The sequence below is a fragment of the Anolis sagrei genome, chromosome 3 (genome assembly GCF_037176765.1).
Source record: "Anolis sagrei isolate rAnoSag1 chromosome 3, rAnoSag1.mat, whole genome shotgun sequence".
NCBI lineage: Eukaryota > Metazoa > Chordata > Lepidosauria > Squamata > Dactyloidae > Anolis > Anolis sagrei.
The window spans coordinates 70,273,996-70,292,834 of record NC_090023.1 but is presented as its reverse complement, the minus strand read 5'-3'; the positions used below and the strand labels follow the sequence as shown (position 1 = coordinate 70,292,834).

Genomic DNA, 18,839 nt, shown 5'->3' with positions numbered 1-18,839 from the left:
ACATATTTTACAATTTACAAGACCCTACAATACTTGAGCACGAAAAGTTATCTTCACATCGTATCTACTGATTCTTTTATAACAAGAACCAGTGGAGGAATATTATATTGATTTAAGCAAGAGCAGCAATGTTGTGAAAACACATCCATGCCGTCAGTACCCTAGGGAATACATAGATAGCACAAAAGTCACCCAAACATTTACCTTTACCTTTTATGGATTGAAAGAAATGAAATAAAAATTGTTTTTTAAATATAGCCATATCATCTTCTTAGCATGGTTGGGTGAAGTTTATTTGCACTGAAAACAAGAAAAAAATGCTAGAAAATGAAACTCATATTGAAATTTCTTGTCCCTTTATAAACCAAGCTCTCTTGTGTTCATTTTATAATTTTAATACATTCATTTCAAATACATTTTTATTTCAAATACAATTATACAGTAGATATACCAGAGAGTACATTTGTGTTAAGTGTACAAAGTTTTAAAGATTCTGATCAGTCCTGCACGTTAACTTGGAAGTAAGTCTCAATTTGTTCAATTGTGCGGAAAGAATAAACTTCGAAAATGAATGTAACATTGAGTAGATGGGGAGACACATGCAGATTTTCAAAATTCAAATAAAATATTGATGGAAATAGCAAAAAGGTAATTTTGCACAAACTAGATTCTTATGACTAGAATCAAATTAATGGTTACAATGTCTGTATAGTTTTCTGCTATTTATTCTTCTTTTTCAAAATTAGTTTATCGGCAATATTTTCTTCAATGATGCCCATACATTCTTCTGGTTTTGTCACATGCTGCTTTAAAACAGTAGACCTTATTACATCAATATCACGTCCTAAATGGTCCTTCACAGATGAAATAACTGTTGCCGGAGATTCAAAATCTACCAAAAAATACCTGTAAAAAAGGAAAAACACATTTAGAAAATCAGAAATATGAAACTTTCCCCCTCTTACGTATCACTGCAGTTTCAAAATAAAACAGAGCTTGTTTGGACTTTCACGCATAAAGATCCAAGAATAAAGGTCTTCATAGAAGACTTTTTAATTGGGGCATACTGTATTGTCATCCTGAGAGACACGTCAACGACCCAAATCAAGAAATAGTTTTCCAAGATCTACAGAGATACTCGCTGAAACACCTCAGCAAGCGAGAGTCCAAAAGTGGCAGGCTCAAACCGAGAACATCCATCAATGGCTGATAACAAATGAGAGACTCCCTTCTGGGCACACACAAAACTGAGTGACTTGGAAGGCACTGAACAGACTGCGCTCTGGCACCACGAGATACAGAGCCAACCTCAAAAATGGGGCTACAAAGTGGAATCCACGACATGTGAGTGTGGAGAAGAACAAACCACTGACCACCTGCTGCAATGCAACCTGAGCCCTGCTACATGCACAATGGAAGACCTTCTTGCAGCAACACCAGAGGCACTCCAAGTGGCCAGCTACTGGTCAAAGGACATTTAATCAACTACCAAGCTTGCAAACTTTGTGTTTTGTTTGTTTGTTTGTTAAAAAATGAAACGCAACCGTTTGGTCTGCTCCTGACACGATAAATAAATAAAACATTCTGAAAGAAGTCTCCCACAAGGATGGTAAAATATCAAAACATCTGGGCGTCCCCTGGCCAACGTTCTTGCAGACAGTGAATTCTCTCACAACAGAAGTGGCTTGCAGTTTCTCATGTCGCTCCTGACACGAAAAAAAAATCCTTATTATCTTGTGAGTGCCTTTTTTAATTGTTTTAAATAAATATCTTTAATATGATTGTTTATTTAATTGCATTGTAGCTTTTGCATTATTCTATAGTTTTGATTTATATTAGAAGCTGTAATTCTTCCAATATTGGGAGAAAAATTAAATAAAGTAATAAAAAATAGAAAATATGAAAGAAAACCATTATTTTGGGCTTCTTCGACAGCTTTAAAAGGCCAACATGTACTGAAGAAACACATTCTTTAGAATTATTTTTACAATATACTTAAAAACTTTTGCTTTTACCAGATATTTAAGGGTTCCAATTTCAAAAGTTAGACAGAATACAATTTTACAAGCATAAAAACAAGGACAAGCACAATCAAGGACATGGCCAAGAATAAGGCAATCAAAACACTAGCATAGCTGAATAATTACATTGTTTGACGGGAAGCTTAAAGTTACCGTTGTTTTCACAAACTGCTGCAATCATGTTTTTCCCCTTGACCTTCCTATTGCACACATAATAAAGCAGAAGCTTTCATCAATAAGCCCAACTACTTATCTTAAATTGTTGCTCAAATGGTTATTTGCGTGGACAAGACATATGGATGCCCACTCACATAGTCCTTGCCACTGGCTTTTGTGCTCCATTCCGAGATTAGGAAAGCTTGTTTCTTTGCAACCAAAATAAATTCAACAGAGGCTCCTATAGAGAGGAAGAGCATCTGAATATGTGACTGAAATGCGCTGACAACTACATGACCTATCATCTTCGCTATGGTTTCTGTGCGACTTTGAATATGAGGTTTGGTTGTTGGTTAATGCCAGAGGAGGATCTTGTTGATTTGCCAAATTATTCATCAGCTATCGCATAAAAATTGAGTGTGTAATATTTTCTGTGAAAATATCATTGCAGAATTCAATTTTTTTAACATAACAGGTAATGGTTGGCTTCTAGAGAGTATTTTATTGCTTTGCACAGCTGACAGAAATTGTAGGAAAGACACAATAGAGATCATGAAAAAGAAAACTTTGCATTCTGGGCTGCCATGTTTGTATTTGGGGAAGGCTACCAAGAACAGATGCACACCATCAGAGATCTACAATTATACATCATAAGCATGTCTCCTGTTAAAAAATATCTATTCCAACAAAATATTATGGGTTCTTCCCCATCCCACTTTCTTAGCCAAGAGAACAAGCATAATAAACATGTTCCTGACTGAAAATCGGGAGCATTAATCAGCTGATGGAGCTGCTTCAATCAGTAGAACTTGAGGATGCAGGGGGTCCTCTCTGAATTGAATCCCCTTGAGCACCCCAAAATCCTTATTTGGAGGTTCAAAAGAAATCTGTAGAGCCACTTAGGGGTTGGCAGTAGGGGGCACCATTGCAGAAGTCATACCTACATACTGACAGCCCCAACTAAAGCTTCTTGGCATTCATTCAGCAGCTCATCATGCTAGACTGAAGAACTCCAAGCTTTTGCCAAACTGTAGATTCAATTTTCATTCTTCCACTACTGCCTGAAATTCTCAGCATAATTTCCTGTCTGCTCCTCTACTCTACTCTACTCTATGGTTTATTTTCTACATGAGTCCTTCTGAGGAGAGAGGGCGCTCTAGAAATTTTATTGTTGTTATTATTTTATTATTATTATTATTATTATTATTATTATTAGTCTCAGGCTATAATAATGTTGCTTTCAGAAAAGAAATATTGTATATGAAACAGAACAGCAGAACTCTTGTGTGTCATTATGAACAATACAATGAGATAACAATACTTGACATGGAGAAGCAACATGTTGGCAGGGACTTAATCATTCTTCAACCACATTAATAGCACAACTCCCCTCCAACAGGTGTTCCAGACAAAGACTCACAGGGATAAATGTTGAGTTTATTTCCAAAAGGTACCAAATCCCCAAAAACTGAAAAATAAGTTCTAGGTGGCAGCACGTTGTTGGCTAAGAGTAGAGTATTATGTACAGATCAAAACTATCCAAATGTGTCAAATCATTTCAGTACAGGGCTTGAAAAATTGCATTTTATAGCAAAAGAATGCATATCCTCAGCACATTTTTTAAAAATTCCTGTACAATTGGTTCAGGGCAAGGGCACGATGGATGGATGTTATCCTTGAAGTGACTGGCCTGACCTTGATGGAGCTGGGAGTGGCGACGGTTGGCTGCTCTGGCATGGGCTGGTCCATGAGGTCACGAAGAGTCGGAAGCGACTGAACAAATAAACAACAAAAGACCTCACAACCTCTGAGAATGCCTGCCATAGATGCAGGCGAAATGTCAGGAGAGAATGCTTCTGGAATATGGCCATACAGCCCGGAAAACTCACAACAATGCAGTGATTCCGGCCATGAAAGACTTCAACAATACCAACAAAAAAACAATTTGTTCAAATGGATTTGATACCTTTTGGAAACATGCTTCACAAATGTGCATCTGAGAACCTGTACAGAGGAAGTACTATTGATACAACCAAACCTATGTGGTTTAAGCACACTTCTTATTTCTTTAGAGAGCATTTGAGGGGTCAGACTGCAGGGTTTGTAGTTATCCCAGAAAACTGGACATAAATTTGTGATTAAAATCAAACCAATCCACCACAGAGAGTAGTTCTAGAGACGGCCCACCTGTTCAAAACGTGAAGCCAACAATGAAAGCATCTTGCAGCATCCATTACAGCTCATGCTGAAATTAATTAAAAATTGCCTGCATCCTGTCAGTTTGAGACGCTGTTCGAAGTGATGTGCACACCCGATCCCCTCCAGGCAACTTGGATGTGTATTTTATAAAGGCTTTGCATCCAAATGTGTGCCTCCCTGCCTTTACAGAGCGCAGGGAAGAAGGCTCTGCAAATCCTCACCAGAAAAAAAAATCATCCCAGCTATGTGCCAACAAATCCCAGAAACAAACATTTATTTTTCGTGACATATACAAGCATGTTGTTGTTATATGGCTTCAATTGGACCTTAGGGTTTTCTACGCAAGGTTTATTCAGAGGAAGTTTGCCACTGTTTTTCTCTGAAGCTGAAAAGAGTATCATTCCAGGTCACAAAATGGATTTCAATGGCTAAGTAGGCATTCAAAACCCTGGCCTCCTAGAGCCCAAAATACAACACTCAATTCACTACACCACATTAGCTTTACTCACATACAAACATGTGTACAATAAGGCTAATTAATATTTCATATTTCTTAATTATTATTATTGTGTCAGGAGAGACTTGAGAAACTGGTGGGAGAGAATTGACTGTCTGCAAGGACGTTGCCCAGAGGACGCCCAGATGCTTTGATGTTTTATCATCCTTGTAGGAGGCTTCTCTCATGTCTCCACATGCGGAGCTGGAGCTGACAGAGGGAGCTCATCCATGCTCTTCTCGGATTCTAATCTCTGATCTGTCGGTCTTCACTCCTGCCGACACAAGGGTTTGACCCATTATGCAACTGAGGGCTCCATTAATATTTCTTAATACAGAACGAAATGAAAACACCCTTGTGTCTCCAAAGTCTTGGGGGAGTATTTTCAAATGAACATCATGTTGACCTCATGTATATCATAGGTAAATTAATATACCAACAGAAGAGAGAGGGGAATATGGAATAGATTTACATATAAGTGATGTATCACACTGATCTGGAAAGTACAGATCAGTTATATTCTTTATGATGACTGGAAGACTCTAAAAAACATCTTTCTATTTAGCTATAGGAGTACTATCTACATCATACGATGCAAATTGAGGAACTCTTGTCTTACTGGATAAAGGGGATCTTCTCCATGGCCTTGGGATTTGTATCATTCAGTCTTAATGACGCTTTATTACAAAACTGAGCAAGAGTGGAATTCCAGAGGATTTGCAAAGGCCCAAATGTATTATTCCTGGGGAGTTTTGATAAATTCACCTAATCCTGACAAAACAAGAGGGTGTAAAATCTCTATGCTCTGATCCCCTCATGTCTGCATCCTTTGGAAATAATCCTTCTATGCTCCCAGCACAACCCTTTCCTAATGTTTCATTAAATGTTCTCATTACACCTCTAAATGAGAATGTCAGGGCTGCTTTAAAGAAGAAACGGATTCCATTCTCCCAAAGAGGGTAAGTTATAACACTCCTGCTCACAAAAGGCAGACAGTGGAAATTTCCACTGCGGTGAAAGCTGCTGATAACTAGAGGCAAGGGGGGTGGAGAGAGAGAGAGATGAGCTGTAGCTACATTGTCTTTGTTGTGTCTCTCACCAGCCAGAAATTTTATCTACTGATTAAAAATAACGCAGCAGTTGCAACAAGACTGTGGCATTTGTAGCATCAGACAACACTTTCAGCATCGAAGCTGGGCCTGAGATCCGATCTTTTGTATATGAAAAACAGGGCCTCCTTGAGAATGGACCTTCTTATCCTTTTGTAATTATCCTTTAGGTATGCTGAGGAGGGAAGGAGACATAGCAAGAAGAAAGAACAGCTGCAATTCAGGGCTAGAAACACAGCTTATCACGAGAGGAACAGGTTATCACGCCAACAATAGTGGTATTGTGTGCAATCCAGCAGCTCTACAAACATACAAGTAAGGATCATGTTCGCCATCATTTAAAGCAATAAGCAGTGAATAGACATGCAGATATTATAGCTAGTGCTTCTCACATGGAATAACAAAACCTGGGATGGTCCTGGAGTTGGGAATATGAGGGGGAAAAACAAGGGTCCAATGATATTTACAGAGATGCCACAAAATCCTGGATTCAAGTTTACTTGTCTGAACGTATCTCCCGCTATGATCCACCTAGAGTACTTAGATCATCTGGGGAGACCCTGCTCGTTGTTCCCCCATTGTCAGAATCGCGTCTGGCAGGGACAAGGGACAGGGCCTTTTCTATGGTGGCCCCCCAGCTATGGAACTGCCTCCCGAGTGACATTAGATCCACCGCATCCCTCCTGATCTTCCAGAAACAAGTAAAATCCTGGCTATGGGATCAGGCCTTTGTAGATTAGGCTGACTTGCTGACATGTTGACTTATATAGAACTGATGGACTGCCCCTTGGATGATGATTTAAACCGGTGACCGCTGACTGACTGACTGATTGATTGTTTTTAGACTGTTTTTAGACTGTTTTATATTGTTTTATATTATTTTATATTGTTATTATTATATTGCCGTTAAATTGTGTATCTATGTTTTTGATGTGGGCGCCATGGGGTGCCGATTTGTTAGCCATCCTGAGTCCCTCTGCAGAGGTAGGATGGGATATATACGCCCTAAATAAATAAATAAAAAATGATATAAGCCGTCCCGAATATAAGCCGAGACACCCAATTTTGCCACACAAAAAACTGGGAAAACTTATTGACTTGAGCATAAACCAAAGGTGGAAAATGCAGCAGCTACTGGTAAAATTCAAAATATAAATAGATACTAATAAAATCACATTAATTGAGGCAACAGTAGGTTAAATATTTTGAATATTTACATAAAACTGTAATTTAAGATAAGAGTGTCCAACTCTGATTAAACCATTTTTCTAACATTGTTCAGTGTATATTTTGGGGGAAATGCTGTGTGTATATGAATAAGGAAAAGTGGGAAAGGCTGACGCCAAGAGAGGAGAGGAAGGTGCACACTGCACAAGAGAGGAGGAGAGAAAAGAGAGCTGGGTTGTTGTTCAGAGAGGTGAGGGTCCTGGCAGGAAAATGTGGGACTGAAAGCAGCCCTCCTTTCAGCCCCACGCCCTCCCACCAGGACCCTCCCCTGAGTATAAGCTGGGGCATTTTCAGCCTAGAAAAGGGCTGAAAAACTAGGGTTATACTTAAGTATATACAGTAATATATTTCCCATTAGAAGAGATCAGATGCATCATTACTGCAGAACAAACAAATCAGAAAAATCCCACCAGTTCATGGTGGAAATCACAGTTGTTTTTGACATTTGGGTGCTTTTTAATAGAAGCTCAATTTAAATACAGGGAAATAATATTTCCCCCTTGCAAAGAAACTAAAAGTCAGATAACGATATTGCTGAATTTTTGTTTCAGATCAAAGGACTTTTTAAAAAAGGAATGGTTGGATCTTCTAATATACGCAGACTAAGATTCAATTTATCCGACTTTGAATGTACAGAACAATTATTCCCAAATGGGATTTTTTAAAAATTAATCAGCATCAGAGAAGCACCTGGGCCAAAGCTTGCTCTGGAATCCTACTGGGAAAACTGTTTTCAGGTGATGGAGTGTGACAGTGTGCCCAAGGGAGAAGCTGGCTAAGAAAGTGCACAGAAAATTTCCATCTTTTATAAAGGGCTAACTTCAGCATTTCATTATGCCATCATAATTTTCAGACTTGGCCACAGAAGCCTTAATAAATCAAGATGAATACCATGGATTGTGTGGCTGGGGAAAGATTAAAATAGCACCCACCACCAGGCAAGAAGCAAAATAAGAATCCCAGAGGTCCTTCTTACTGCTAGTAAACATTACTGGTAAAGACCAAATGACTCATTTTGTAGCCCCTAAGAAAACCCTATGGAGTCACTATAAGTCAACAGGCAACTTGAAGGCACACAGACATAAAATACATGGAATTATATGCAATCTACAGCTCTCTAGTCAGCTCCTCCTGCACCGGTGGAAAAAGAGGCTACCTGGAGCAAGGACAAGTTCAAATCCCAAAAGTGGAGGAAAAGGGCTTTGGGGCATTGATACAGGGCAGTGTGACTGGAATTGCTAAAGTCACTACAGGGAAAGCCAAGGTGTCACTGAAGCAGCCCACTACAGTGCTGCAACACACTGCATTTGACAAGGAGAGTCTTCTGAGTGCATACAGCCACCCATCATTCATACTCGGCAGTCTGCAAGCATGTCTTAAAAGAAAGTGGGGGAGTGGAAGTGGGCTGCCTTTTTCACAGGAAAAATAACTGAATGGATAAGAAACTGACTGTAACCAAAGAAGCACAGGTTGGTTGACAGGGCCCATTAGTATAACAGAAGGACCTTCACTGTCCATAAGACAAAGCTGTTTTATGCCAATCCTACTGGTAGAATTCAAATACACTGCCATGTTAGTCTTGATCAGTTTGCAAATGGATCTTGTAGAACCTTAGAGCAACAAAACACCTTTTCTCAGCCTTAAAGGTGGAAACATCCCTTTGAATGTTAAGGCTATATACAATATGCCTAGCTCCATAGGGTTCAATATGGCTTGTTGTCGTTGTTCATTCGTTCAGTCATTTCCAACTCTTCGTGACCTCATGCCAGAGCTCCCTGTTGGCCATCACCTCCCCCAGGCTCCTTCAGAGTCAAGCCAGTCACTTCAAGGATGCAATCAATCTTGCCCTTGATCAGCCCCTCTTCCTTTTTCCTTCCTTTTTCCCCAGCATGATTGTCTTCTCTGAGCTTTCCTGTCTCCTCATTATGTGGCCAAAGTACTTCAACTTTGTCAATATGGCTTATCCCCAGACAAATGGGTTTAGGATTTTTCAGTCTTAGTGGTGGTTCTGCATAACAACTGTGGCTCCAGTATTTCCATGCCTGACAGAACACAAGGCCCCATTTGAAAATACAGGTTGTACTTCAACCCTGTTTGCTAAAGTGTTTTGTTTTGGTTTTTTTGTTGTTATTTCAGAAAGGATACTTCAGCTCAGAATAGAAGGGCAACATCCTTGAAAAACACAACTATATACATTTGTCAGTATCCACTCATGAAAGTTTCTAGTATCCAATTGAACTAAAGTCTATTTACTTAGCAAGTCATCCAACATTAAAAAAAAAAACCTCTTGTGCAAGCAACACAATTTTATGATTCAATCTGCTAGCAAATATGCTAGACATGAAGAACCACAATTGATTTTTTAAATAGAAATGGGGTAGTAGGAGCTGTACAATGTAGATCCCAAGGGGGAAAAGTACAGAACATTTTTGAGACAAATTGTTGAACACGAAAAAAATATTGTTAACTCAGCTTTCACATGTTCAGCTTTCACATGTTCAGTTTTTGCTTTTTCTCCATAGACCTCTGGAACAACATACAAGTACAGAAGGTTCCAACATCACAGAAACTCCCAGAAAACCTAACAGTTGATGAACTGGCTGGCATTTCTGGAAGTTGTAGGCCAAAACACCTGGGGACCCACAGGTTGAGAACCAATGCTTTATAGGCTCGCCCAACATTTCTATGCAGAAACATTTTCTCCTGAACAGTGGCCCTCAATGTTTGGTCCTTCATACATTGTGGAGGTCTCTTAGCTATGCTGGCTAGGGCTTACATGGATTTGGCGGTCTGAAATGAACAGGAAGTTGAGAACTACTACTATTGAGCACTGAGTACTACTCATTTCTTAGACTGACCAAGAAGGCATCCAGGGAAATCCATTAAGTAGAGCCTCCCTCCTACTCTTGTTCCTCTGAAAATGGTATAAAATAGCATTCTTGCTTCTGAATTTGAAGGCTAAACAGGACCTCCAGCTCAACTTTTGAAGCCACTGAATTATCCTGTAGGCAGAAAAAAGTCCTATCCTGAATAATCAAATCAGAATTCTAGTGAACTGAATTCTGCCCACAATAAGAAGTCAAGTGAGCTGCATTACAGGTCTACAGGAATGTTTGTGGGGAATAAATCAAGAACATACTGGGAAAAGTAAAGGTTTCCCCTGACATTAAGTCTAGTTGTGTCCAACTCTGGGAGTGGTGCTCATCTACATTTCTAAGTCAAAGAGCCAGAGTTGTCCATAGACACCTCCAAGGTCATGTAGCCAACATGACTGCATTGAGCAGCGTTACCTTCCCACAGAAGTGGTACCTATTGATCTCCTCCCATTTGCATGCTTTCAAACTGCTAGGTTGGCAGAAGCTGGGCCTAACAGCAGGAGCTCACCCTGCTCCCAGGATTTGAACCACCAACCTTTAGGTCAGCAAGTTCAGCAGCTCAGTGGTTTAACATCACTAGGAGGCCCAAGAACTTAAATATCCAAACACTTGCACTTGAGGTAGAACACATGTTCTGAAGAGTTCTCAGATCCTTTTTTGCAAACAACTTTGACCAACACAATTTCTTCCTCTGAAAACCACTACTATTTTTGTCTGCTACAAGAAAAACCATTAATGGGTAATGTGTAAAAAATGGGGACTACTGCTTACAATATTATAGGTGACTATTTCATAAAATATCTACCTTTAGGCCTAATTCTGTGTAAATAATACACAAAAAATGATCTGAGGCTATTAAATGTTTCTGTCTGGGGAAAACAGTTAAGAAGTCTACATAATAGATATCTAGGATGCTTCATGTGTGTGTGTTATTTCCATATAAGTAAAGACACTTTCAATCCCAAAATCATTTTCAGTGCCATTTTGAAGAGACAAATTCAACAATTTGCTCCATCATACTACCATTTGACGCATCCACAAGTAGCAAGGGGTAAGCTGCACAGACTGCCCATCAGGTCACACACATTTGTACCCTAAAATGTCAGGGTGAGAGATTGCAAATTGTTATTTCGATTATTGAATGCAGTCTCTGTGCACTCATAGTTGCTTAGCAACATTCCTCCATCCTTGCTGAGGAAGCAGCTCTCTTTCAAAAGGTATTCTCAGGGAGTTTATCAGGAACAGCAACAACCCCATGAGTTCGGCAATTAAAGCACATATTCTGCAGTCCATTCTCACACAACAAAACATCTTAATTTTCAACAGGACAAAACACTATTTTATGTTTGGCAAAGAATTTACCTCCAAACAAATAGCTAGTTTTCTCCTTTTAACCATGTGCTGTCATCTTTAACCAGTATTTTAGAATTAGTCAGTATATTGGAAGTAGTGGGATCATTGGGTGGGATGATTACTGAATGGAAAAATCTACAGAAGTAATGCTTCTGAGCAAAGAAAATAAATTGAATGTAGAAGGATGCAGTCTTAGAAGGAAACATTCACAACAATATGCTGCATATCTATTGTATGGAGGGGAAAGTATACGCTGATGAGACAATAGTGACAGACTGATATAAATAATTCAAAGGTTCATATTAATTGATTACTATAATTGAATAATGAATTCAATCACAACAATATACTTTTCAACTCTCCTTTTGCATTTCCATTTGCAATTTGACACCAAACTTATTAGGGGAGAGTGGAATTAAGAAAAAAAATGGTTAATTCTCAATGGAATTTAAGATCTTTTGTAATTATATTTGGACATGGGCTGCAATCCAAAGAACTGATATGTGTACACTGGGGAAAACAGCAAGCAGAGCTTAGACTGATGATCAGGTGCTCCACTGTGCAGTGGGGAAAAGTGCTGAAACATCAGTTCAAGCTTCAGATACACACACTGTTTCTGATGAGCTCCTATCACTTCTTTCCACTGCAGCCTTAAACATCTGTCTTTAAAAAATCTATTAAAATGTGATGCAAGCTTCCTACCCTCCTCTGGTGTGATGTTGGCTATGTGTTGAGATTCGATATGGCAGGGCTCTTTCTCCCAGGTTCTCCAAATTCCTCACCACTGCTCCCCTTTCCATCAAAGCTTCCACTGTGCGTTTTAGTGTTGCAGCTGTCTCCGGCTATAAACAAAGGAAGAATATTCACAAATGTGTTAATCTAGTCCAGTTAATGACACTTACTGCTGATACTTACCTAACTAGAAAATAATGAAGAAGAAATTAGATCCTAAAAGCCAAACCTTTCTCATAATTTCTGAATATATAATGTCAAATGTCAAAACAGTGAATTTGTATCACTGTACATTTTCAGAATTGCATATTCAAATACTACTGATTTAGAAAAACATGACTGGTTGTGTTCCTTAAAGAACAGAGGGGGTTATTTTAAGTTTTGGAATGGAAACTTTAAAATCGAAATCCAAGTCTGAATCAAATAAACCAAGAATTAAGTACAGTTTCAAGATATGGTGGGCAAGAAAGTTCAAAAGCCTGATAGATTCAAGGACTGCATTTAACATAATTCAACTTAAGGGTGGAGTGGGGATGGAGTAAACAAATATTATATGACGTTAGCACCTCAAGCCAGAGGGAAAAGAGAGCTATCATAGAATGGATAAACACAAGACAACTGGGCAATGTTGTGAGAATGAGTGTCTGAATTAGAAAAATAACATTCTACAGTGATCCAGAATAACTTTGTAGCAAATGTAAGTGTTTGGCAATATTGTGAGAATGGGTGTCTGAATTGGAAAAATAACATTCTACAGTGATCTAGAATAACTTTGTAGCAAATGTAAGTGTTTGGGCTAAAGAAGAACCTGAAGACCAGAGGCATACACAACAAAATGGAGGAAGATGCAATGCATGATGGCATGGAGGTTTTGACAGCCAAAAGTGAGGAACATCTGAACCATGAACTGATAAATGGAAAACATCAAGCATTGGTACAGTCAAAGAAATATAGCACTTGGGGGGGGGGGGGGGGGATTCCCTTGTCCTGATGGGTTGAATAGGAACTAAGTTGGAGAACAAGGGGGACATGAGAGATTGTCCCTTCGATATAACGGATTAAGCGTGGACCAAGTTGAGGAACAACAAAGGGAACCTCCCCAACATAAGTGTGGCCAGGCGTACCAGAACTAAAGACATCAAAGGAACTGAGAATTACATGAAAATGAACATTATCACCATGAAACAAAGAAGCCATAGACTAGAATTGCTCCTAAATGATAGAAAAGGGAAACCTCCTCTGATATGGCTTTGCTGTTGAATGAAGTGCTGCATCAGCGTTCCATCACTTCTACAAAGGAAATTGATCAGTCCTTTGTGAAAGGATTGGTGAGTATGTGTGTGTGAATGGAACTGCTTGGTGCCAAGGCAATATATGGTTTTAAATGCTGAATAAAAGTTACATGCATTGTGTTTAAACCCAGATCTGGTGTCACTGGTATATTCTTCAGAGCCTATAGTCTCAAATGTACCGATTAGTCAGTTTCTCCTCTTCTCCAAAGAAATAACACTAACTGCATATTTGTGACAACATCATATTGTAATTATAATCTTGCTTCTCAGATCCAGAAATTTATACACATTACTGAGGTCACATTACAGGAAAATATGTATGAGTTTCTCTCCCAATCTGAGAAAAGAAAATAGTATATTCTTCCTAAGATTCATAAAGACAACTTTCCCTGTCCTGTTATTTAAGGCTGTGGTTCAATTTTGGAACCTGTCTTTATACATTTTTCAACCATTTGTGCCTGAAATAGATTTATATTAAATATACCACTTGCTTAATGTAATAAGGCTTCATATCAGTTTATTTAATATAACTACAAATTTATTTAATACAGCTATAATCATGGAACACAGTGTGGCCTGTAAGCCATGTTTGAGTGACATCGTAAGGCCGAAAGATACCAAGGAGAATTCTACTTAATTCTATACAAATATTACATTTCATTTGATATGTGTTTCAGACAGGATCCACTATTTAGATATGGAAATTAAAAGCAGAAATTGTGGGTTTGAAACGAATGTTTATAAAAGACCTATGAATGTTAATTTCTTTTCATGATATGAGAGTCACCAATCCCAGCACTTGAGAAAAATCTCCCATATTTCCAAATGCTAAGACTGAAAAGACACTGTATTAATAAAGGAATATTCTTGAAACAGGTTGATATCCTGAAGCAGCAATTATAGGATAGGATGCTCCCACTCCCCCAAAAACATCTGATAGGAGTTAATGCTCCCACTCCCCCAAAAACATTCCTGAACCGACTCAGAAGCAGAGTTGGCAGATCAAAAGACAACCTGGCAAAATGGCACTACCTAGAAGAATTCTCCACTTTGTGCGACTGTGGAGCAGAACAAACAACTGTATGCTTGCCCACAATGTCCTGTCTCATGCATAGAGGAAGAATTGTTTAAAGATACAAACAATGGAATCACTGTTGCCTGTTTTTGATCTAAAACAGTGGTTCCCAACCTGTGGTCTGCAGACCACCAGTGGTCCTCAAGAACTAAAATATGGTCAGGGGCCTCACCGTTACTACACCATTGCAACGATAACAACTGGTCTCACAAAACCTTTTTATAGTGCCAAGGCTTATTCAACATGGTTTTCTGTGGGCGAGCAGATTATGACTACTGGGTGGCATATATTCTGTATCAGAAACTACAGTCGATGTGGTCTATCCAATGCAATTTTCTGAATCAGCACCCCAAATAACCAAACCGTATCTAAAGTTGACTACAAACTGATTCGTAACCCTTTTGGTACTAAGATTGGAGAGTGGTTCCTGGTCAAAGTGGTTCCTGTTCAAGTAGTCCCTCGTCAAAAAAAGGTTGGGAATCACTGGTCTAAAACTATCTAGCAAGCTTGGGATCTCTTTATTTTATCATTTTTAGATAAACTATTTTTGCAACACTTTTGACATGAAACAAATAAATCTGAAGTGGGTTAAGCACAAAGAAGCAAGTAGAAACAGCACCAAATGTTTTAAAAATGAGAATACAAGATTGGATATGACCAGTATTTTTCGATCAATGGTTGACATTCATTCTACTCACATTAAAGATAAACCTACTGGCTCTTATTGGAAAATGGCCCCTTTGATATAACACAATTTTATGTTTATTTTTAAGAATGGGCATTTAAGAAATATTGAGGTATTCAGTAAATGTACCACCAAGTACAATCAAAGGACAAAAAAGGACCACCTTGTTGTCTGGTTTACTTTTAACAATAAGAGTGTTTTATATGCAACACACTGCTCCTGCAATTTGGTATATATTGGCATGGAAACTAGGAAAGTGATGATCTGTATCTGTGAATATAAGAGCTAGATTAGAACAAGCAGTTTCATGACTTTCAGCATGAGGAGGATATTAAATTTCCAGTATACTGGGAAAGCTTTGGCTACAAGAAGGATAAAATAAATTAAGAAGGAGCAGGCTATATTAGAGATACAGTATAAACAATAGTTTAACACCTCCAGGACTGGATGAAGATATAGCTTGGATGGGAGCATTTCAATCTTTCTTTTTGATCTCTTTCTGTGAAACACTCTTTTTTTAAAGTTCTTTACGAGTTTCATGCTTCAATATTAGTATTTGCCACCACTAATGTTTCTAGGCAAGCAACAGATTTTAGCCAACTTATTATGTCACTAAGTAGTCTTTAACAGTTTAGGCCCAGACTATTTGCAGAACTGCATCTCTCCATACAAACCAGCCTGAGCCTTGCAATCCACGGAGGAGGCCCTGCTCTCGTTCCCACCCGTCTCAAGCACAGTCGGTGGAATGAAAGCTGGCGCCTTCTCCGTGATTGCTCCCTGCCTCTGGAACTCTCTCCCAAAAGAATTGCTCCCTCTCTCCTTGCTTTCAAAAAACCACTAAAAACCCACCTATGCACTTTGGCATATGGAGAGGAGGAAGACTAACATGCTTGACTTATACTCTGGCCTAGACATGTTAAATCTTGCCTAGAGACTGAAACTGACTTCAGCCTGTGCTTGTTGCACATGTCATCTTTTTATAAGGTTTTATATATTCTTAGTTGTTTTTAGTTGTTCTTAATGTTCCCATAGCACTTTGTCCTCCAAAGCACTTTATATTGTTTTAGGTCTGCTCGTATGTTCCCACAAACCGCCCCATCACTTTTTCGCCCATGTCCAGCATATATTTTTAATTTTAATTACATTTGGCCTATCCATATGTATTGTTCTATTGATAATGCTTGTGTTACTGTTTTATAATTTTGTTATTTTTAAATTGCTTGTATTATTATTGCTTGCATTGTTGCATTTTGGGCTTGGCCTCATGTAAGCCGCACCGAGTCCCTTGGGAAGATGGTAGTGGGGTATAAATAAAGTGTTGTTGTTATTATTATTATTATTATTATTATATTATCAATGTTAATTTTATATTAACTTTTATATCCACGTGGGTTATTTAAGTTATTATTGTCAGTTAATTTATTTGTTATTAATTTTAAAGTTAGGCTACTTTTATATTGTTCAATATGGTTTGTTCTGATGTAATTTGTTAAATGCCCCCCCCCCCCCCCCTTTTGGCATTGAATATTTGTCATATAAGTTGGAAACCACCCTGAGTCCCTCTGGGGAGATAGGGCAGTCTACAAATAAAGATGATGATAATCTTCACACTTGTTATAAGAATATTCTGCAGCTCATAGTGTTAATTAATAGATGGCTTACACATGGAGTGTGGTTACAATATAAACAAGGACTTGCCACCTAAATTTGAGTGAACATGCATAAAGGCCACTGGTGAATCTATCCCCTCAGCTTCTTTTTTTAATTCATCTTTATCTGTAGCCATTCATGATACACTGTTTGTTAGTTACTTTTTGTACAGTGGGTAGGGGAAATTGAATAAAAGCTCTGGGATAACATATACAGTGTTTGTTGCTCCAGTTCATGGAAATGTGGACATTGTTTATCGTATAGGTTTTTTAAAATTATTTATTGTAAAACCAATATTTTATGCTACATACTGGTGCTTTCCTGACTTCACAGTAAGTTCAGTGGGACTTCTTTGGTGTAAATGTATGTACTTTAAAATATAAACAGTGAAGTAATACATTACAGTATCGCCAGTAACCATTTATTATGCTTTTAAAATAGTACAGGTTAACATCCCAATGGCATCTGTTTAAGAAATGTTACTTCTTAAATTATAGCATTGCTGTAGTCAGCTGATGAAATTAAATGTTAGCCCCATGCTATATGAAAATAATTCATTCCAAATTCATTTGTTATATGTAACAAAAAAAGGATTGACCGGGAGGGAGACGTCAGTGTACTGAGAAGGTTCTGAATATGTTTTGATGATCAGCATCTTGTTATCACCTCAGGTGTGCACTCATCTTCCATGTATTCGTCAGTATCTAGTAGAGGTTGCAATTTCTTTATCCAAAATGCTTGGGACCAGAAGAATTTTGGATTTCAGATTTTTCCAGAACATAGATTATCTGTATTTGGATATATGTACATAATGAAATATCCTGAAAATGGCACCCAAGTCTAAACAAGAAATTCTTATGCTGGGTTGTTGTAGGTTTTTTTCGGGCTATCTGGCCATGTTCTAGAGGCATTCTCTCCTGACGTTTCACCTGCATCTATGGCAAGCATCCTCAGAGGTTGTGAGGTCTTGTGCTTATGCTCCAACTGTACAATGAAATGCACCCTTCTCAAAAAAAACTCACCACAGCACCCTCAACATGGCCATTTCTAGGTTGGTAGACAAGGGGATTAGCAATTAAGGATTGCGCTATTTTCCTTTAGCTAGATGCACTACAAGAATAAGATCCAGTGTAATATAGTGGTTTGAGCACTGGGAGACCATGGAAGCCCATGGGTGGCCTTGTGCAAGTCACACTCTCCCAGAGGAAAGCATTAGCAACAATCTTGTCCAAACAAATCCTATGAGTGGTTCATCTTAGAGTTGCCTTAAGTTGGAAACATCTTGAAGGTATATCAACTGCAGGACCACCCCAAAGACACATAGAGGTAGGTATCTGACAGTGACTATCATAGCACATCTAGCTAAAGAAAATAACAGGAGGCATCCCAACTGACTGGGGAGACTGCAGAGTTTTGACTGGATAGTATCAGAGGTTCTAGCTATGGAGACATAGCCAGGAGGGACATGTATGTCTCCTGATGCAGGATCTCATCCCATATTGGTGGGGAACTGTTCTCATTTGTCACACACACACAAGCTAGACTACTGTGTTGAAAATGTAAGGGACTTTCTATAATACCCTGCAGGACGATGACTGGGAAAGTCAGTGATAGGATACATCAAAGAATGGGAATTATACAGACTTCCAGAGGTTGCTTAACTGGAAATCCCAGATACATACACTGTACAGATGATGGGAGCTGCATTTTACCAACATCTGGAGAACTGCACAAAATCAAAATCCAAAACACTTATGTCCCCAAGCATTTTGGATAAAGGCTACTAGATCTGTATTCCCACAATTGTTCTACTGGTAGTAGTTGGGAATCTGAAGTTTGTCTCCAGACCCACCCCTTGGATTCCATTCCATTTGTATTTGACTTACAGACTTCTGCATAGGCTTTGACCTATTCAAAAAGGTTGAAATACTTATCCTACGATATTATGGATTGTCACAGCTCAGAATT

General features: G+C 38.6%; 1 protein-coding gene across 1 annotated transcript in view; it reads right to left on the bottom strand.

Annotated features, from left to right (window-relative positions):
* Positions 1-374: 374 nt before the first annotated feature.
* Positions 375-18,839, bottom strand: part of MRPS6 (mitochondrial ribosomal protein S6) — a 40,812-nt gene continuing 22,347 nt past the window's right edge. Inside the window, exons 2-3 of the mRNA XM_060770376.2 lie at positions 12,140-12,279; positions 375-906 (exon numbers count right to left, since the gene is read on the bottom strand). Coding sequence (XP_060626359.1) covers positions 720-906; positions 12,140-12,279 — 327 coding nt within the window. The 3' untranslated portion in view covers positions 375-719. The remainder of the gene's footprint in view (positions 907-12,139; positions 12,280-18,839) is intronic.